Source organism: Gymnogyps californianus, chromosome 2 (genome assembly GCF_018139145.2).
Source record: "Gymnogyps californianus isolate 813 chromosome 2, ASM1813914v2, whole genome shotgun sequence".
Classification (NCBI taxonomy): Eukaryota; Metazoa; Chordata; class Aves; order Accipitriformes; family Cathartidae; genus Gymnogyps; species Gymnogyps californianus.
Window position 1 is genome coordinate 66,845,367 of NC_059472.1, and position 22,307 is coordinate 66,867,673.

General features: G+C 38.4%; 1 protein-coding gene across 1 annotated transcript in view; it reads right to left on the minus strand.

The window, feature by feature from the left end:
* The window catches only part of TEX10 (testis expressed 10), a 62,972-nt gene that overhangs the window by 29,138 nt on the left and 11,527 nt on the right, over positions 1 to 22,307 (minus strand). Inside the window, exons 5-9 of the mRNA XM_050891735.1 lie at positions 20,743 to 20,855; positions 18,199 to 18,437; positions 13,422 to 13,557; positions 8,263 to 8,438; positions 7,558 to 7,735 (exon numbers count right to left, since the gene is read on the minus strand). Coding sequence (XP_050747692.1) covers positions 7,558 to 7,735; positions 8,263 to 8,438; positions 13,422 to 13,557; positions 18,199 to 18,437; positions 20,743 to 20,855 — 842 coding nt within the window. The remainder of the gene's footprint in view (positions 1 to 7,557; positions 7,736 to 8,262; positions 8,439 to 13,421; positions 13,558 to 18,198; positions 18,438 to 20,742; positions 20,856 to 22,307) is intronic.

The window sequence follows — 22,307 nt, forward strand, 5'->3', positions numbered from 1 at the left end:
TCAGGTTCCTGTGTCAAGTTAATCAAATCAGTTTCGTGTTACATTGTTAACGGGGATCAGCACTCTCAGTTTTCATACCAGTGCTTGAAGAGACAGGAAACCAAGACTGTCACAAAACTGATGTTGAAAAAAAATTTTTAAATAAATAATTTTAAAAATTGAATCTTTGAATACTTCTCCAACCCTGTACCCATCTCATCATTCATACCAACTTAGCTCCAGGTAGCACAGGTCCTGAACATAAACTCTGAGAGCAAGTGAAGAGTTTTTATCTTCCTTTTCCTCTAACAGGTTACCATATGTAGGCAACGGTTTGTTAGTTCTTTGTTTTAACTTTCATTATCTCTTTTGAAGGATCAAGTGTTTCCATTTGAAGATGTTGCAAAATACAACAAACATCTGCAAAGAATTACCAGGGATTTGGGGAAAAATATGAACCCTATTTTAAAAAAACAACAATTTGAGCTATGCATTGTTAAAAGTAAGCCTGTCAGCTACTCATTTGCTCCATGGTTGCAAAGGCTGTCTGAAGAAAAGAATTGCTTACACGTTATAAACGAGAGCACAAATCAAAAGAAACATTCGCTAATGAGCAAACGGCATTTACTGACTGGTGCAATTCTAAGTGCAGCAACATAATTCTTTTCCCCTTGGTTAGGAATATCAAACTACAAACAACCACCTAGGGACAAATTTAGAGGGCCATGTCCTTAAACACAAGCTTAGCCTTCTCCCTCGCTCAAGTCCCAGACCTTTACATAACAGTGAGCAAGGAAAAGGAAATTTGTTGGATGTGGATGAAGGAATGCACCGTAACCCACCCCAGGATCTGATTCTCAAGAACTATGGATCCTTTCTGATCTTGCAGCAAGAAAAACAGATCAATCTTTTATCCTTCATCATCAGTGGCACCCAGTCAGGGAAATGCCAGCATTCTGAAAGCACACTCTTCTTTTTAGTTTATATTCAATAGTGCCTTAAGCATTTTTGTTACCTTTTTAGAAACAAAAATGAAAGAGGAAAGTATTAAATTGAGTGGTGTGAAAATATAGCCAGAAAAAGCACTTCACAGTGAACACAGACCTTACTATTCTTACATTTTTCTTAGCAACCCATTCATAGTTACTACACCTTCCTATACATGTATGCTTTTCGACTTATTCTCCAAGGTGTATTGAGTTGACTTTCCATTGTACCATTTGTAATGACTTGAAAGTGTTTTTTCTTTTTTTTTTTTAAATAAGAACTTGGATTATTTTGGTAAAATTTTAATTTTATTTATGTCTTCCTTTTTTTTAAAAAAATATACTGTTCTGAAATCTTTTCTACACTTCATTTGTATGAGAATTACTGTATTCAATTGCTCTGTCAGTGCTGTTATTCACAATAATGGGTTACAATATCCTCTCCAGCTTGCAAGTACTTTTGGGAATATAATGTTTTTCTTTTCCTTGTCTACAATAATGCATTGAATAAGTCTTTAATGAAGTAGCATATAAGCTCTTTGTTACCTACATTTTGCATTCTCACTATGCCTCCTCAAGCTATACTGTCAAAGGTTGTAGATCACATAACTAGGATGACTACATAAAGTAAAAGTAGTATTTAGTTACAAAGGAAATATCTATAGAAAACTTTAAACTCTATTATGACCCTAAAACATCTCTGGGTAATATATCTGGAAACACAGAATTTTACACCTTATACCAAACAGACGTTAAAATGTCCATCCCAGTTCTTTCTAAACACCAGATTCCCAAGGATAGCAGGAACCAACAAGCATGCCTGGCTGCTTGATGAGAGGCCAGATGAGCTCCCTCATTATCATCTGGAAAGCAACAGAATGTTTTAAAGGCACAACCTCTTAAGGAAAGAGTCCATTTACAGCTATGACAAGCAGAATGCAAGTTACCCCAGAGTTATCTCAAACCTGTGAAGACCAGGAACTCCCACACAATTTATGTCTCGCTGGGAGAGAGCACTCAGCTTTTATTTATATGGTCCTCGCCCTTCTCCTCTTCTACAGCAAAAGAAACAACAACTCTTTGCAAGACCCCAGCAGGGAAAGAGCCCCACAAGAATAAGAAATGGCTGTTTGAAGCTATTGGAGATCTCATTTATGGACACTCTACTTCAAGAGAGAAATGCCATAAATTAACTCCCATTGTTTTTTATCTAGGCAGTGAAATATTATCTGTCCAATTCTCTACTACATTGAAATAATTTCCAGACACACTGTTCCAATGGATAAAAACTTCTAAAAAAAATAATAACTATTATGCATAAGGCACATAAATATTTATTTATGTGCCTTTATTCAGCGTAGTTACACTGAATAGGTTTTCCTTATTTGTACCTCAAGACATGCTAAGAGGAGACAGAGCACTTTTCCCGTAAAGTCAGCACTGTAACTTCCTAGTTTATATATTTGATCACAGTCTCATAATCTGCATTTCTTAATCCATATTTCATAGAATAGAATACATCACAGTAAGTACTCAGATTATATATTAATCATCTTAAGTATCCTACCTTATACAAAAGGGAAGGAAAAAAAGAGAAATGCGTTAGCAAGAATATCTGCCATTCAATCACCACAGTCACTAAGAAGCAGCAACCAAAAACATTGAGCCTAACAAATGGTGACAAAGGGTGTTCCTCTGCAACTGTTACAGTACAGATTTTGGTATGTAAACAGCAGACCTTCCTTTTGTCATACAAACAAGACAATCTACCATATACAAGAAGGCGGGTTTACAACACTTAATACATTTCCATATTTGACGAAAAGATTTGCCTCAAAGGCAGTCTTCCAAAAAGTACTCAAAAAATAAGCATATGCCTCACTAGTCCTCTAAAAACCATTCTGAAGTAGCCCATCTGCCCTACAAATGTAGAAAGTAGGTGTGGAGGGATTATACCAAAAATTCTTTCCAGCTCTACCTATAATACTGCTAAAGTTTATGACCTTAGTCCCTACTAGACCATCAACAATTAATATATTTCTTCACTTCCTGGAGAGAATTGTCTACCTGTCCACATCCACAAGGAATCACCAGAACTCCACCGTCAAGATGAAGCTAAGACTGGAATTTCAAACCAAAGGTCCACTCATGCCAAACATTACATATTCCCACCCAACACTTACACCATTCATCTTTAATTAGCAGTGAACTACTATTCGATTATTTACCAGTTATTCCAATAAATCATGAATTAAAAATATTGAAGTTAATTCTTTTAGAAATGTGGCACACTGGATCAAGATGAATGGTTCGTCTCAATGTATCAAACTAAGTAGTACCACCTAAAGATCACAGAAAAATCCATCCAGTAGATTCGATGCAAAGACTTTCTAAAATACTTCCCACACCCTTCCATTTGTCTCTGTAAATTTAAGCTCATCAGAGGCTTAAATCAGAGGCCAACTCAAGAGAACTCATCTCCTTACAAGAAGCTGCTACCTCTCATTTCTCTCAGTCTGAAGTCACAGATTGTTCACTCACGTTGCTCCACACCTTTCCTTGCCTGTTTGTGTATGAATAGGAGTGGGGAGAAAGATTTATACCCCAAAACCCTGGCATGCTTCCATCTCTCAGAACCCTACCTGCCTGGATTTACTGAAGTGACTTAACATCTCAGGTCCCACACAGTAGGCACAAGGCAGGCACTGGAGGAGAACAGCAGGGAAATTAAGCCAAGACAACACCTTCTGTCCCTCAGTTTCACCTGAAACTCAGCAGCTGTAGCTGTCCCAGTGACCCAAACAGCAGCAACATCTGTTCATTGGCACAGAGATCAATTAGTGTAAATCTGGCCATGTTCATACCAGCAATCAAAACGGGGTGGCTGCATTTCAGCTTTCTTTTCAGAACAGTCCTTGGCCTGTGCTAACTGGTAAAGCTTTAGTGAATACAGACGAAAAGCATGACAGGAACCATCCTAATAATTTAACAGTACAGATAATCACCCTCCCAGGCTCAGAAACCTTCTCATTGTATATGGAAATACTGTCAACATCATCTTCATTCTCAGCACACAGAGCCCACTGTGGCTCACTTAATGGGCTCCTGCAGACCACCTGGCTATTTATTTCACCATTGCAAAAATAAGAAGTGGAAACTATTGAATGTCTTCAAAATTAATTTCTATTCAACAAAAAATTCTAAAAGTTAACATGCAATAATTATAAATTAATGTTACTGCCCGACATCATCACAGGGCTGTGGTTTAAGCCATCTGGACACACTTACTATCCACTGCTATAGTTTACACACACACAAAAAAAAAGCTATGAGTTCCTTGAGTTTATAATGGTTGTTCCTCGAATAACTGCAACAGCCTTACTGTCATCCATATGTACTCTCATCAAATTCACCTTAACGTAGCTTCTCCCTGGCAAATATACATGGGTATGTATGTGCATTCTCAGATGCATGTAAAAACATACATGCTCTGCCAGTCAAGAATAATGCGGAAATAAAGGCTTTTAAAGAAATTAAGAACAATCACCAAATACAGCAATGAGCCTCTGACGCTCCTGAATGCAATCTATTTAAAGCATGACAGATAAGCAGGTGGCATAGAAGAAAAGAAATTTATAAAAACTCCCCCCTCACGAAATAGAACATGAACGTACTGGAAGAAAAACAGTGCCATCTACCGACAACATCAGTTTTAGTCATAAATGACGTCTCCCGATGGACTGATTTGTATCAGTTTCTCTATGCAAAACTATCATAATCTAAAACTACAGAAAGTGTCCCATGAACCAGATTGTGGCAGAAAACTGTGAAATTATATACCTTTTGTTATAGTACCATGCATTTCAAAAACTTGCAGGTTTAACTCTGAGCATCCCAACAGCTGTAAATGATTACCAGAAGTTACCTAGTCCCTCTACTTCCTTCAAGGCTTTATCTCTGCCATCCATGATATGCTTTTGTCCAAGCTGATTTTAACTATCTCCAGTAAAGTATATTTTACCCTCTGCCTGCACCGCCTATTCCAGTATGTATCTCTGCTTTTAGAAAATTTTGCTAGCGCTCAAACAAAACATTTTTCTGACATTTAAGGTCTGTATTTCTAATCCTGCTAAAACTGTATTCTCCCATTCCTTTCAACAGCCTTGGTTCCCCCTCCTTCCCACACATGGTTCCCACTCCTTCCCAGCCTTATTTGCCTAACAATGCCAATTTGTCAGTCATTCCCCATTATCACAATTTACAGACTATCATTCTTTGTCTGCTCTCCTTTAAACTCAATCCAGTTTGTCTACATCATTATCTACAAGCAAGCCACAAAACTGGACACAGTAATCCAGCTTGGCTTTTCTGATAAGAGGTAGAAAATTAGTTCACGTATCCTATGTGCAACAACAGGTTATGAAGCTCATAAAGTCCAGCTAAGGTTCATATCTAGAAAACCTACTAGTGTTTCCTTAACTGTACAACTTCTTTTCCAAGGAAAAAGAACTCTTCCGTTCTTGAGAAGTTAGTATTAATTGCTACTTATCTCCCTATCTTTGCATGCTTCAGTTGCCAAAGCAACTTTTTTTTTTTTGGACATTGCCCTCAGCAGCCACTAACATTTCTGACATCATCTCTGTTCTCTAATTCTTTAAGGCATCCTAGAATGAAGTTTTTAGGATAAAAACGTCTACAGTTACGACGATAAGCAAAAAAAAAAAAGTAGTCTTTCACAAAATAGATTTCACCTATATATTAAGAAGCTGAGCCACAGCTAAAAAAATGTGTCAGCAATAAGCTCTTTAAAACTTGTACAAGTTTTTAAGTTGGCTATATAGATGAGAATGTATTTTCAATGCTGTTGCATTCACTTGGTCTAAAAAAAGACTCGGTTTAGTCTTTCCAAGGACTACCGTTATTTTCAGATGCGTTTCTAAAGAAAACTGATCAAGTTTCTGTTTTTAACACTGATTCCTCTCAATGAAGTGGAACAGCCTTATCAAAGAAAAACAACGCTCAATCAAGAGTAATCTCTCTTTTCCAAGTTTCATCAGAACTTGCAATCTTCCAGAAAGAAGGACTGTTAAAGCTTATCAATACAAGAAACTGCACTAATATAACTACATCAGTGCTTTTTTCTCATCTAGTTATTTCAGATTGACTTCTTGGGTAGATAATCCACAATCTTTGAATCCAACTTAGTTTAAAACATGTTCCAAATGCCATAAATTAAAATCAAAAGACTTTCTTTGCACCTCTGAAAAATGAGAGGTTGCTCCTCCTCCTCTGTTGTCAGGATGTAACCTACTTTTGGTAAGAACACCGCCCTCCGGCTGCCTCTTGCATCTTCTGCCAAAAGGATCAAATGCCCACAGCCCACCTGCAGCTTTCTGATAATCTTCAGAAAACAGTTATACTAATACTATAAAAATCTCCCACACGGAAAATCCGGTAAGATCTAACAACAAAATAAGCACCTGAGTGCTTATTACTGACTTTAGTTCTTACAGTGACTGTCTTTGAATCCGTTATGGTTTGCCACTGAATTTCCAGTATATGGCAGAGAACTTTTCTTTTTTAAAAATAAAATTTGAGGTCCGCCTTCCCAAAACTAGACAGAATTTCATTTTTATAGTGGTAATGCATTATACATAGGATATTATAAATTTCATCGCCATCACTTCATACGTTAGTCACCTTGTTCACATATTATACAGCTAGTATGAACAGGTCTGTATTTGACAGGACATTGCGTTGTGTCTATTTCAATAAAAACACGTTGGAGTTCCAAAACGTATTAAGAAAAAAATTAAGCATAATTCATATAAGCTTAATTCCTGCTTATTTATCCAAGCTTCAACAATATTGAGCAATAGAGAAAAGCAAGTATATTTTTTCCAGAAGCAGCAAAGGAAAACACCCTTGTGAAATCCCAGCAAGCCTTCCACTCAGTTCAGTGGAACAGTAGACTCTCTCCCTGACTTCACAGACAAACTTACCCTCTTTCAAGCCAGGACAAAAATAACAAGAGCGTGAATAATTTCTAACAAGACACTTCCCTAGCAACTATGATTTGGCTATTTAAGTGTGGTAATTATAGGAAAAGCGAGCTTTAAAAATCTGAAAGAAAGAAGAACATGAGAATACACACCGGTTTGTTATTTCTCACTACAAACAGTGTCAGGTCAGAGTATTTACAAGGAAAAGCTGCAATCAGTGGCAGAACAAAGACCACTGGTGATGACATTCTGGATAGAAGGTGCTCAGTACCGTGTAGCCTTACAGTAACTGACATGATTTTGTTATCAAGCTTTGGAGAAAATCAGTCAGTCTAAAGACAGAGCCGAAGTGAAAGGCTAGGAGTAAAGTTTGAGGGAAGTATTAACTTTCTCCATGATGCCAATTCTTGTGCGCTACATTGTTTTTTTTTTTTTTTTGGTGCAAACCAGTAACAAAGTTCATGCTTAATGAATAAATGTTCACACCTGGGGTTTTTGTGGGTTTTGGGGTTTTTTTTGTCTGGTTTTTTTTTTTTTAGTGGCTTTTTGTTTGTTTACAGCAAACTGAAATGCACGTTTCACCGTTGTACCTCATGTGGAGTATCCCGATGAGCGTAGCCGCCAGCTCGGAGGACATCCTGCCCATAATGCAGCAGCGGCTGAGGCAGGCGAGCAGGCTGGCGGGCAGGCAGGGCAGGAAGTACACCAGCTGCACCAGCCGCCGCTGGGCCTCCGCCGGCAGCAGGACCAGGGTGCCATCTAGCGGATCTACCGGCACACAGACAGGGAATCAAAACGCGGGCGTCCAATTACTTTTAAATACACACACACACACACACACGCACACAGTTGCACTTCGTAACAATGCCACAGCATAAGCATCTCATGCAAGACGCTGCAACAATCCTGCAAGGCACCCCGCTCTTTCCTAACTACTCGTATTTAGTTAAGAGCCTACAGCACTTGCGGAAGGGAGGACAATGTAACGAACACCGAAGGGAGAAAACAAAAACTGGGGAGAAGCAATACTACCAGCAGCAGATTTCACAAAAACTGAAGCTTCTACTCTATCAGATTAAAGTCCTGCTAACTTGAACTAAAGATTTTAATCTTTTTACTAGCCTTTAGTATGACACACATAGTTCATTTTAACCTTTATTATAAGGGACTGAACTGATCTCCACCCCTGCCCCACACACATAGACTTCACGTTCACCTAGGAAATTTTCTGTGCGTTGCAACTTTCCTGCCAAGTGACGGACAAAATTCATTATGCTGTACTGTAAAAGTCTTACCATATATTCGAGCAGCAGTGGCTTGTAAACTTTGTAATAATTCCTTGTTCGAACGAGAAGCAGCAGAATGAATGATATCAATCAGCTGATTTGAAAGCTCAGGGTTTCTCAAGCCAAGCAGAGCAAGTTGCTGAGGTAAGCCAGCCAGCCAACGAGATAAAACTTTACTTCGACTTCTAAAGAAAGAAGGAAAATTAGTTGGGGGGAGGGGGGGACCCACACAAAACCCACACAAACTTACTCCTTCCAGTCTTGACTAAGTTGCTTTAATGTCAGGTACAATTACATTACAATAAACTGCAATACTGTGATTTGCCGAGAACATTTCACCAGAAGACCTGAGCACATTGGTGTGCTACAGTTACATCAGAAGTATTTATTCGATGCATAGGTTTTGCACTGCATATTTTCAACTCTTTCAGAAAGTATTTGTATGAACTGACCGTATGCTGGCAAAGCAAAATTTCCATTTATCGTTAGTTTTATCAGTTTGTGTTTAATGAGTTATGAGTCAGGCTAAAAAGCCATGAGACTACTACACCCTCAATACCACTGAACCCCCCAACTGAGCTACTACTCTTCACACTAGACTTTCAAATTCAATTCTACCTTTGCTGATGTCTTGCTTGTCGATTCAGATACCTCTTAAAGCAGAATGAAAAACTAGAACTGGTGGAACACAGCACCAAACAACCTTATTAACAAAGCGTGTTGTGTCACTCTCCCCTTGTTCATGCAGCCATGCGTCATTTGTCAGAGAATGCTATCATGTTGGTAAAGCATGATTTGCTCTTATATACGTGCTAGCTTGTTCCTGATTACCTGCTTGTCCTTTACATGTTCACACATTAATTCCAAGCAAAGGGCTGCATGATCTTTCCAGGGACCGAGCCGAGGCTCATCACCCTGAAACTCCCCAGATTCTCTTCAAGATGGGTTAATAGCAGTCTTCCACTCATACAGAACCTCCCGCAGTCACCATGCTTTTTCATGGATGACAAACAATGGCCTCACTTTCGCCAGACAACTTTCTCAGCAACCTCAGGAATATCCCTGCGTATCTGTCTGGCCCATGGGTTTCACTACATTCAGCTGATCTGACTCTTCCCTTGCTAAATTTAAAGAGGCTTTTTACTTAAGATCTTACTTGTTCTGCTGGAATGTCTAGCTTTCTATTGACTCTACACCCAGAGCCTCAAGCTCAAAACAACTGAGATGTTTTGGCCAATTCAAACGTGTGAGGAAGGAATCCACAGCTTAGGTTGACCCCTGCAGCTCTTACAATTTGGGCTTTCTTGGGCATAAGTAACTACAAATAAAGTCAACTGAATGAGGTATCAAAATGATCTTGTTCAAAGATTACAATACTTCCATGTATCTTGTGCTACAGCTTAGTATCTTTAAAAATTACACTTGCTTCCCCCCCACCCCCCAATCTTAGTACACAGGCAGCATATAGAAGGAGAAAGATCAACCACAGGATTATTGTTTGCAACTGCCTGGTTGAATTTTACATTAAAAAAATCCTGTTAGTTGCTAAGTGCACCAATTTTTGTTTTGTACAAATACACCTCTTCCCTCTTCTACCATTCCCTCAGGTAATCCAATTCTTCTGGTTTATTTCTCATTTCCTCTGTTCAGGTAATGCTTCTGAACTACATGTCACCAGAAAGTTTCTATTGGCACGCTCGTGCTTTGTGTGCCAGTCGTTAACAGTAACATGAAGTTTAGCTTCAGAAGAGCTCTGAGGAACTGTATAAGCACTCTCTCCAGTTTTACCACTCCCACTGTTGTCACCTATGTACTGTATCCCACTGTACACACTGCTATTCTTTAAGTGAGATGCCGTCTTTTATACCAAATCCAGACTGCATTACATGCCTTTAAAAGGTAATAGTCAAAGTTCTTACTACCTGAATTTTCACACACCAGTTCTCTCAAGCGTCTGGAATAAAATTTACCTAATCCTCCTCTTTTGCATTCATTTGGCAGCATTAAACTCACTTTTGTTTACAGCGCTGTTGTTTCCATATCTGAGGATCCTGACCATCCCTTGTTTGACACGAATTATAATAATCTTTAGTGAAAAATGTGACAAGGTATTATTTATATGGAAGGACAACCTGAATTCACCCTAATTTCAGACCCATTTCTTTCCTTACCCTACAGTGTGATGGTTAAGAAGCTGTTGCTATTTTCACATCCTATGAAAAAAATAATTCAGCTTGACATTTAGGAATTGATATTTCTAACCTGCTTGTCAGAAAAATAGGAATGAAACCAGTTTGCTTATCAATTCCTTTTTTCCTATTCTCTGTAAGTGCTGTTTACCATAAACATCCCCTAAAAGCTGGTCAGGAAACAGCAAAAAAAACTTGGACAAGCTCTTCCCTAGCCTAAGACAAATTTTCATTTGTATTTATGACTTGATTCTCCAGACCTCCTTCCCCATTCCAATCAATTGGCCTGTTCATACTTCAGAAAACTTCACTAAGTTTTTTCCTTTCCTTTAAACATCTTCGGTGCTGAGCTTTAAAACCTGACAACCTCCATTATAGATCTGGTTTTATTTATCCTTTCTAGCTCAAACTGAAACAATCTTATAGACCAATCCTGTCTTTCATGGGCTACAATTTCTATGACACCCTGGTTTATCAAATCAAGTATCATTTATAAACCAAAAGCATTACGTCAGCTTACTACTATAGTGATGATTACATGAAAGAAGCTGCCGAGTGTAAATCAAGAAGTTCAAAGTAGGTCTTTGAAGGTGTCAACAGGAATAGCATAATGATGATAAAAATTATTTCATTTTCAAAAGACCTGACAAAATCCCTCACCAAAAACTTTTTAAGGAAACTAAGTATCCATGACATAAGAGGGAAGGGCCTTGCATAGAGAGATTGTGTTTTAACAGTAGGAAAAGCCTGGAAAAGAGACAACTGAAGTGAGTTGGAGGTAGGCTCAACAGAGGTCTCAAATCACTTGACGTGCAAATGGTGGATGGGAATAAAACGTTTGCTTTCTCTTCCCACAGAAGAAGTGGGTGCTGGTATCAAATGAAGCTAGAAGGAGCCAGGATCAAAACAAACAGAAGAAAGTTGGTCTTCAGACAGCTGAGCTTTGTTACTCTTTGCCAGAGGATGCTGCAGTTGCTCTTGATATAGACCAGTCCAAGAAACGCTCATGGAAAAGACAGCTACTGAACGATACTAAACACACAGAAGCTCTGCACAGTGAGGAAGTACAGGCTTCAAATGGTTGGAAGCTGAGAGTACTATGGAAAAGTAATTCTTGCCTTCTTCCTATAGCATCTCACATAGGTCAGTGTTGAAGGCAGGCTGTGAGGCTAAATAGCCTTTTAAGTCTCTGCCAGTATATATGCGCATATGTGCGTGTGTATACACACACAGTATATGCATATATACACACAATGACTACATATATGTGTGTAGTGATTAGGTGTGAAGATAACTAACATCAAGACCAAAATATTAATTCTGAATCTTGTAATAAATCAATCAAGTTTTCTTTCACAGAGCAACAATAGGCTAAAAGCTCCTACCTAGCCTTTGAATCAGATACACCTGAAAAATAAACAGCTTCACTTAAACGCCTTTGGAAAATGTTCCAACATGAATTCTGCTCTTCTTAGACTGCTCCTGACAAGCTTCTGAGAAAATAAAAAAAAAAATGCGGAGAGCAGTCACAGGAGGGCTGAAGGAGCTATGACGTCAAACTGAATAGAACAACATGAACGTTACCCAGGATCTACTGCGTAGTCCACATCCTGAAGAAAAAAACCCACTTGTTTCTAAAGGAAAGAAATGGATCAGTATAGTACACAAACATTACGTTGTCTGAAAATGTCTTGTCAGACATAAGTGCAATTATCCTTTTTGCAAAGAATTTTTGAGATTTCATTCTTCTGTTACTAAAAGTGTCACAATTCCATGTAGAAGACTAAGAGGAACAGCAGGAAAACTACTGCTATTTGTGATGTCTAAAGATAGAAAGTTAAAGCTTTCTAGATAGTTAGATGATCACATGAAACTGGATGAGATGCTCAAGACTTCCAGGTAAGTACAGAAAACAGTGGTTATGCAACCTCGGGGAAATTAGTCAGTATGAAAAAGACCTTTTCCACTCTGGGTGAAAAGAGGAGGAAAATGGGATATTCCCAAGCCTTCTTCCTGCCTGTCAAATTCCCCACACTTTTTATAATGCTCATAGGGTGGTGTTAGATATTTCTGGCTGTAGATCTAATTACATGTACTCAGGCATTACCACAACGTAAGATTTAACAAAGCAAAGGAGTTGCAGAAGAGAACAATTTCCCCAAAGCTTGACTCTGCTAGTGGATGTCAGTACTTCTAGGGGCCCTGACGTTTGATTTTTACCTAGTAGCAGAAACAGGTATCATAGGTATGATCTTATGTCCCTTTGCAGTTCTCAAATGAGGTAGGACTGATGCAGCCTGATCTGTGTTAAAGGATTTTACGTAGCTGGAACCAGATGACTTGGCTGAAAAATATGTTCTGGAAAAGTTAAGACTTGGAGACAATTTGGACAAATCGTATGATGAAAAAGTGTAGTAACAGCAATATAGAGAATAATCTCCTCTTACTTGAAGCAAGTCAGATAGCTAATAGATGCATGAAACTGGGAACCCAAAAGGACAAGAACATTTTCTTAAACCTAGTCTCTTTAGAACCATGCACCCAAAACAACAGAAAAATACTTTTCTTAAAGAAAATAAGTACAAAAGGCTAGACAGGCACTACCAAAACCTCCAAAGGCACTAAGCCACAAGTCCATGACCTCGAGCTGAAGTAATGGAAATGCTCCATGGCTACAGCTGCACAATCTTGACACATCTACTGACTACCACACAGCCAGTAACAATGAGCTTGCAGCAGTGTACTTCAAGTTAAATTTTAAATCCTTAACATCTATCTAGAACTTACGTTAAGAAAAAAAGACAACTAAGCTAATACACATCTCAATCTCACAGAGACGCTAAACTTTCAAATTTCAGTGACAGTGCCAAAACAGATTCAGAATGAAGTTTTATAACATCTACATAGAAATTCAGTATTCTAACTTCTGAAATAAACATACTTTGTTGAAATGAAAAAGAATATGCAACGGTTTTTTACCTGATTCTTTGAGTCCTCAAATCTTCTTTTTGGTAAACTCTGCTGAAAAATTTCAAAAGTAATGTACGAACTGGAAAGAGGAGATTCCTTTGCTGGTATAGTGTATATACTGCTTTTATCAAGGGTTCTGTTGCCACTAGAAAGAAAATATACAAAAATCTTAAGTAGTGCTTCTTAATCTTCTGATCTTATACATACACACATACATAGAAGAGCTATAATCTGTATCTGCAACTATCTACGTTTAACTCCATAGGGAAGTACCAAAATGTTTTAAAACAACTACTGGATAGATTTCTAAACCATGGAAACACATCTTCTTGTGTAGCTTGTGAAAGAGCCACACAAAAGAACAGAGACAACATGCAAGTGAAAAATTCAGAACTTCCTGAAGACAAGGGAGTACACAGGTTGCGAGGTAGCTGAGAACCAGTAAATTCCTGCTTTCCAGAACTATCTTCCACATCCTTTTCCCCTAGTGCAGTAACCTCACACCAATCTTCTCCTTTACTCCTCACCTATGCTCCCCCAAAACTCACTGTCACAGTGCCTTCGGTTCTCTCTATACCATCCCTTTCTGCCTGCCACACACACCAGCCTTATCAGCTCTCCATGTCTTTGAACCAGCTGGCTCCAAATCACATTTGCTAATTAACCAGAAAATACAGACCTCAAGAGGCCACTGGCAAGCCACTGCAAAGAGAACTGCTAAACTCCACTGCAACCTTTCCTTCTCTGAAGCTGTCATCAGCTATGCATTATCACCAGATTTAAAACAATGTATCAAAGTTCTATCCTTATGACAAAGTTGGCTAAAGCCAGCCGGGCAGAAGTTATTAAAGTAGACTGAGAAACAGACCAAACATTTTCTTTGGAAACCAGATTAAACCACTGGATGTAAAAATTAACAAAGCATGGAAAAATATCTGAATTCAGAGAAGACAAGGCTGGAAAGAATGGGGAAGCATCTGAAAACTTAAGAGAGAGATGAATGGTGTAAGACCTGACTCAATTTGTCTCAGAAGAGCTTGGGATCCCAATCAATTCATTGCTGTCAAGACATACTTAAGTAGCAGCAATCACTTCGTTATCTTCATAAACCAAGACTGGGAAACCTTTGTCTTTCCATCCAGGTGTACAGAGCAGTCTTAGTAAGTTATGTATTCAAAAACAAATACAATTTTGTGTGCCACACTGAACAGACCTACTTCTGTCCACGGAGACAAGAATGCTCCATGCTAAAAATGATTCCGGATCCAGTCAGGGGCTGGTCTTCATCAGCAAAACTCTTACCAGGGAACGTATTTAAGTTATCATATAGAGATTCTCACTAAAAGACATGCTATAAAAAGCACCTGAAATGGCATGGTCATACTCAAGCATAATGCAGGGAGCCATTTAGAAGTTGAAATCTAACATATTTGTCAACAGAAAAATACATCAAATATTAGAATGGATTTTAATTAAGATAAATTATTAAGTTCTTTTCATTGCATGAGGAGCATCAACTTATTCAATTCACATACTCTTGAGGTGAAGATTCATATTGGACAGCGTTTCTTAAAGCAACACTGGCTTATTCTTAATGGAATAACAATTATACCTTTATGTAGTTTTTAGCTAATTAATGAACGGTTAACTGAACAAATATAATAAGAAATAAATATTCTAAGTGTGTAGAACGTTCAGCCACCTTCCAATAACTCTCTATGGCATGTTTAGTAAAGCAGGTCCTACTATTTGAATTGCTTCATATGAACAGGACAAGTTTAAAAACAGAAGCAATTTAAAAATGTATTCTTAAAAAGTAGTACTTAAAGGTCCACATTATACAGACTTCCAAAATGCAGCCAAAGTCCTCATGATTTTTAACATATTTCAGTTTTAACTGGCACACGGCAAGCCTCCTCCTGAAGTGACTGAATGTGCTCTCTTCGTTATTCAAAGAAAATTTATCAAAAATACAACTAGCAGGCAAGCTGCTGCTAAAGTCATACTTGAGATATGCAAGAAAGGAGCAGACCTCCTAATTACAGAGAGCAGACCCAGAGTTTGATCTTAAATAACGGAGAGAAATGTTCAGACATCACAGCTCGAAGCTCTTCTAGACATCCACAGAAAAAGGTGGATATGTGCACTTCACCCCAGCATAAACAGCTACTCAAAAGAGGCAACTCTGAAAAATGCAACTGCAAAGATGCCACCATGCTTATGTGGCATAACGCGCAGGAGGTCGACTATGGTTTTATTTAATCTCTCATTCATTAGCTCTTTGTTTTTTCTACCTAAATTTCCCCTTTCTTGATTTCCATTGTGTTCTAAAAAATTTTGATTGTAATGGTTCATTTTTTCTTTTGCATTGTCTTCTAAAGACGACATACCCTTCCAGGCCCTTAATCTCAATGTCAGATATGTTTTAAACAAATCAGTTATATTTTTGGTATGTACCATCTTTTGCAGTATCATCTGACACAATACAGTTCAGAATTTCTAGAGCACCATCAAAAAAAAAACCCAAATCAAGGAAGGAAGCTTTTCTTCTTCCACAGAATCACACAATGGTTGAGGTGGGAAGGGACCTCTGGAGGTCACCTAGTCCAACACCCCTGCTCAAGCAGGATCAGCTAGATGTGGCTGTCCAGGACCATGTCCAGACAGCTTCTGAGTATCTCCAAGGATGGAGACTCCACCACCCTCTGGGCAACCTGTGCCAGTGCTTGGTCACCCTAACTGTGAAAATGGTGTTCCTAATGTTCAGACAGCATCTCCTGTGTTTCAGTTTGTGCCCATTGCCTCTTGTCCTGTCACTGGGCACCACTGACAAGAACCTGGCTCCCTCTTCTTTGCACCCTCCCTTCAGGTATTTACATACATTGATGAGATGCCCCAAGCCTTCTCTTCTCCAGGCCGAACAGTCCCAGCTCTCTCAACCTTTCTTCATAGGAGAGATGCTCCAGTGCATTCATCATCTTCATGGCCCTTCACTGGACTCTCTCCAGTATGTCCATGCCTCTCGTATTGGGGAGCCCAAAACTGGACACAGTACTCCAGGCGTGGCCCCACCAGTGCAGAATAGAGGGGAAGGATCACCTGCTTCAGCCTGCTGTCAACACTCCTCCTAATGCAGCCCAGGACACCATTGGCCTTCTTTGCCACAAGGGCTCACTGCTGGCTCACGTTCAACTTGGTGTCCACCAGGACGTCCAGGTCCTTTCCTGCTGATCTGCTTTCCAGCTGGTCAGCCCCCAGTATGTACAGGTGCATGGGCTTGTTCCTCCCTAGGTGCAGGAATTTGCACTTCTCCTTGCTGAACCATCAGCCCACTTCTCCAGCATGTCGAGGCTGTGTTTCCTCTACAGCTAGTAAATGAATTATGATCTGACATCTACTCAGGCTTTTAGTACTGCCAAGGACTATCTTGAAGGGATGAGACAAATTGTCCATACAAACAGATACAGATTTGTGAGGTAAACCATTTCCTACTTGCAGTAAAATTCCTGAACCTTTACAGGATCAGCAGGCAAGATTCATACATATTAATCTTCTGCAATTTCATTTAAACTTTTTTTAAGCTTATTTTATGCGTTCCTGAGGAAAATTATTGCACTGAAATGGCCACTTTGGTTAGAAAAACACCAGCCATTATCCACTCTCTGGTAAAACTTTGGTAGACAAAGGAAAAATCAATGTTTCATTACAAGGAAAAGTGTGAAATATCTGATTTAACAGTCTAACAATAGTTTGGAAACTACTTTCCTGAGTAGCAATTCTTCTGCTTTAGCTCAGCTGGTGAGACAGGCACATCTCTGACTTTAGACTATGATTTGCCTTCAACAGGAAGCTAAACTGGGAGTGCAGATAGGAATGATTAGTTATTATCTTTGTCATCAGGGACATAGGAATAGACAGATTCCCAATTAAAATGGATTTGGAAGGAGGTAAAACTAACTGCCAAAATATATTTGAGGGACATTTGACATCTTTTCATCTTACAACACTAACAATGAAACCTGCTGCTAAGGGCAAAGCATTTTCTATAATCTCTACTTGGCTGTGGAATTCACTTCTACCAGACTGGTAAGACACAACAGACACCTGCACCTTTAGATTTACTGAAAAATTCCTTTCTTAAAGAAGTCCTACGTTGATCACTTAACAGACATGTCAACCAAGGTCTCATCTGGAACACAACCAAGTAGTACTTGAAAAGCAAAAATAAATCCAAGCCAAAATACTGTACTGGTCCTGCAAGTCACAACTGGAAATGTTATTTTCTCTTGGAAAAGGATTCAAATCAAACACCCTGGAAAATATTCTACAGCAGCTTCCATCAGAATTATCTGGGCCTTTCATGTCATCACAGAACTAGAATGGTCATCTGACAGTACTCAAGGGAGTCTACCAGCTACGTTAATGATTTTAAATAAGGATTGGAATATTAAAGTATCATGCACACCTACATCCCAGTAATTATTTTTTTGAATGAAGAAAACTCATCTTCCTATTTATAAGAATATCTTAAGTAAAAAGAGAAAACAGATACACAAATATATTAATACTTTGCATATCAGCAGTATGAATCTAACAGTATTCCTAAAAATAAGGCAGTTTTCAATGCTACATGCAGGGATATGACCATGAAATTCAGTTTATCTACAGACAAAATATATTATGATGTAACAACTGAGGATAAGATGAAGTGACCTGAAAATGCTAAAATAACTCAAGCTCTTTGTCAGTGCATGATTTTGCTTTTCAGAAACTACTAATTTCTTACCTTTGTTTTGCTGTATTTGCATTAGTCTCCAAGTCACACCAAGCAATCTGTTCACCTGCTTGCTATTCAGCTTGCTGCCATCCTGAAGAGTATCTGTCACAAATTTCCTTATCATGTCCAGCCAACCAGAATCCACCTGAAGTGTTGAAGTGCTTGCTAGTGAAACCATTATGTCACACAAGGTTAAGTTCAGTAGAAGATGGTCTACACTGTTTGAGGACGTCATACAATACTTGTTGCTGGGGGGATGCGGAGGGGGAAGAAAAGAAAAGAGAGAGATTTTAAAAAATATTTTGTGCCTTTTAATATACATTACTTTGGCAGAAATTATACTATATAGAAAAAAATTTCTAGGCGTTAAAGTTTTAAAGCCAATACGCATTTTAAAAGTCTTCATATTTGACATTTGGGTACTTGAAATTTTTTTTCTGCCACCAAAATGTCTGTTTGTCATATTTATAGTGGCAGCAACAACCAAAGCTCTAAATTGTACCTCTATGACTGGTTTCTCCTGTTTGACATTTTTACTCTGGTCTAGCAGCACTTTTAGGTGACTGAAACCAGTAAAGGAGGGCTAAAAAAATTAATCCTTAGTTTCAGTCTCTTCTGTATTTCTTCTTCTGTGAGGAATCACATGGATTTTGTCATTATTACACAATGATAAAAAGCACCAAGAACAGCACAGACGCATCCATTTATGTACTTTTTTCCAAAGTCATGTGGAATCAGAAACACATTTTTCACCATCACAATATTCTGCAGGACCACCCTGTTGCCCTACAGCAGTTTGAAAGACAAAATTAGGGGATATTAAGAAAGGAATCAAGGGTATTGCAGCTTGACATACAATGCTAGAACTTCTCTACCTGCTGGATTGGTCACTCATAGTATACAAGAAAAAAAAAAAATCACAGCATTTATCTACAGAAAGCTGCACAATATGAATGCCTACATTAAGAACACAAAGTAGAGCTGTGAAAACGAAATAACAAAAAGCACTTTGGCCTGCACTAATGTAAGTGTAGTCAACCTTCATTTCAGAGCCAACCATTATAATATGAGGAAATAAATCTTAACCTGTGGACATCACTTACACATGGCATAAATGCTAATAACATTTTCGTGTTCAGAATATGTAGATATTAAGTGCTATCGGTAATACTGTGGTCAATTTCTGCAACATTTTGCAAACTGGAGAAGGAAAGAAGCCTCAAAATGCCATGCAAGGTTTCCAAATGCAGGCCTTTAACCCAGTATATTGGTAAGCCAGGAAAACAAAAGCAACTATTTTTATCTTCATGGCATGAAGCTAAGTTTCCAGAAGTCTTGAAGTAACAGTCAAAATAAAAACACAAAAAAGATTTTCACAGATTATTTTTCCTGCATGTATCCAACAAAATATTTATTTTAAAGTGCAAGAATGGGGCAAAACTTAGCAGCAGAGTGCAGAAGGATCAACAGAAGTATGGTTAGTCAGGATGTAATCTAAGATAAGAAAGATGGTTGCATTGCCTAACTACTAATTCTGAGATTTTCAGTTTCAAGGAAGGGTTTCAGGTCAAAACCTGGAAAAGCAGAACACCTTTTGGCTTTATGAACTTAATGGGTAAGAGTTAGCTGAAATGAAAGCATTTAACAAAGAGCAATGCTGTACTTCTGATCTATGTGCCCTTCCAGGAAGAGAAAATGCAAGTCAAAATAACAAACAGGATTTCAGCCTCAAGTATACCTGCACCATGGTAGACCCTTAGTATAAAAAGAGGTTGTTCTACTACTACAGCTCAATCTGCAGTGGCACAGTTTGCAAGTATTTGAAACAAAGATACACACCAGCGGATGCCCCTTGTACATACACCAGTGTTCTACATGGACTGCGATGGCGCAGAGTGACTCCAGAACAGACTTTGCATGAATATCGTCTCACATCTGGAAGCTGAGAGGGGAGACAACCTGCTACTGGCCTGTACCAGAACAAAATTGGTGCACCCACTCTGCCAGCTCAGTATTGAAGAAACGTGTGTTTGGCTTCTCCTGCTCCAGTACTGCTTTGCCACACAGGATAGGCACAATGTGTCCCATCTCCCCTCCTAGCTGGATTTATCCAGCCCTGTAATACATCTACAGAAGAGTAGATGTGGGTGAAAAAAATTTTTTAACTATGTTTTGATGTAATTCAGCACTCAACTGAAGAAAACATGCAGAAATATGAAACTAGTCAGACTAACACAGATCACCGTTTAGCAATATGCAAATGCCAGATCCAGTGTTCAATAAAATACTTTCATTTCTCTAAGACAGCATTTTAATTTCTACTGGAGGCTACTGAGATGACTTCCTATACAATACTTTTAAAAAGAACAACCAAAACTTCTCAATTCAAAGCAATGCTATCTTCCTACAAAAACTTCTCTACAGATCTTCAAGGAATATGCAATAAAAAATTTTCTTTTCCAACATTAAAAACTTAATAGTGGATAAAGCATGACTCACATTGTCTCACTTATGAAATTAAAAACTGTAACATGATATTGATTTTATTCTTACCCTTTGCACGAATCTTTCTTTTTGTGCTTTACTGTTTCTTGTAAAGAATAAGGAAAATGACGCATGAAGTGGTGCTTGAAATCAACAAGGTAATTCATTCGAAGCCATAGTTCCTGTTAAGGAGAGTAGATGATAGACAGAAAACATGGTAGTAACTGAAATACATCAATGCAATCATCTTCCAAAATCCATTACTGGAATCAATGAAAAACAAGAACTTTAGCTTCTGTTTGCAAGTCTTCATATATACTTATGTTCAGATGTAAAAGTGAAGTACTGTGTATGAACCTGAAGGTCCACAAAACGAGTAAAATTATTATATGTCAAGTTTGAGCAATAACATTTAATCCAAACTGGACCAGTATATTTTCTTAGCACATATTAATGTGGATATATGCAATACTAAACCCAGTGAGTTACAGATGTGAATTGAAAGTGCTTTTATATCAATTTATCAGGGTACTTAAAATCAGAGTGAACTCTGATTTACTTGCAGTGACTGTCCTGAGTTTTCCATTAAGACACATTCCGACACTGCCTTAATCTTTCCCCATCATTTGTGTACTTGCAGTTCAAACCCACTGATAAAATGTTTTCCAGTAGAAAGGCCATCCTTACCAAAAAAGGATTTTTTTTCAATATTTAAAAATAATTTTACTTTGTGGGTTAGCAGACACTCACAGTCACCATTCCACAAAGTGTCCAGCAGAACTCATCACAAAAAAAGTCTGCGTTGCTATCAAATTGGTCAGGCAGAATAATCTTTTTCATATTGAAGTACTAAGAACAGAGAATGACCATTAAACTTTCAAAGATTAATAGGTTTCCACTAAGCATATTCAGAGTGGTTTTCCAAAGCGTCTGTAATAACCACTTTAGCCCGTAAGCCCAAGGGCTATTAAATAAGCAAAGCTTCCATTTTCAAACTGAGCCATTTGAATGCGTTTTATATATAAAGGTGACTATAAAGGAAAAGACAAAATAAACTGTTTATCTTATCTAAAACACAATATGCTCAAAAAAAAAAAAAAAAAAAGTTGTATGGACACCAGATTTTTTTTCCAAAACATCCTAAGGTCATAATGCAACTGCATGTACCTAAAACAGCTCACATCTTGACACGGGAGCACTCCTTTCATGTGACCAAAATGCAGGCACCCTATGGCTAAGGGTAGCAGCCCTGCAGTACCCTAAAGGAAAAGGCTAGGTGCAGTAGGCTGCCACAGGTATTTACCTGATCAACTGCCTGCTTTCAGCCTGCTTCCAAAAGGCCCTCTAGAAAAGACGAAGAGGAAAAAGGGGAACAGCGTGTTTTGTTCAGACACACTGAATCTATCCCTCAGGCTGTGTATGCTGGGTAACTCTGGTCTAATGGAATGATTCCACAAATGTTTTCCAATAATTATTCTATGCGTAGATTTTTGTTTAGCAAATGGACCTACAGTCCTGTACACAGGTAAAACAAAGAGCTGTCAAGACATTCCTTCCAACTACTCTCAACAGCCACAATGGAAAGAGTGTTCTTTTTCCAGTTCACAAAATCTTTGGAAGAGCAGCAAAAGTTA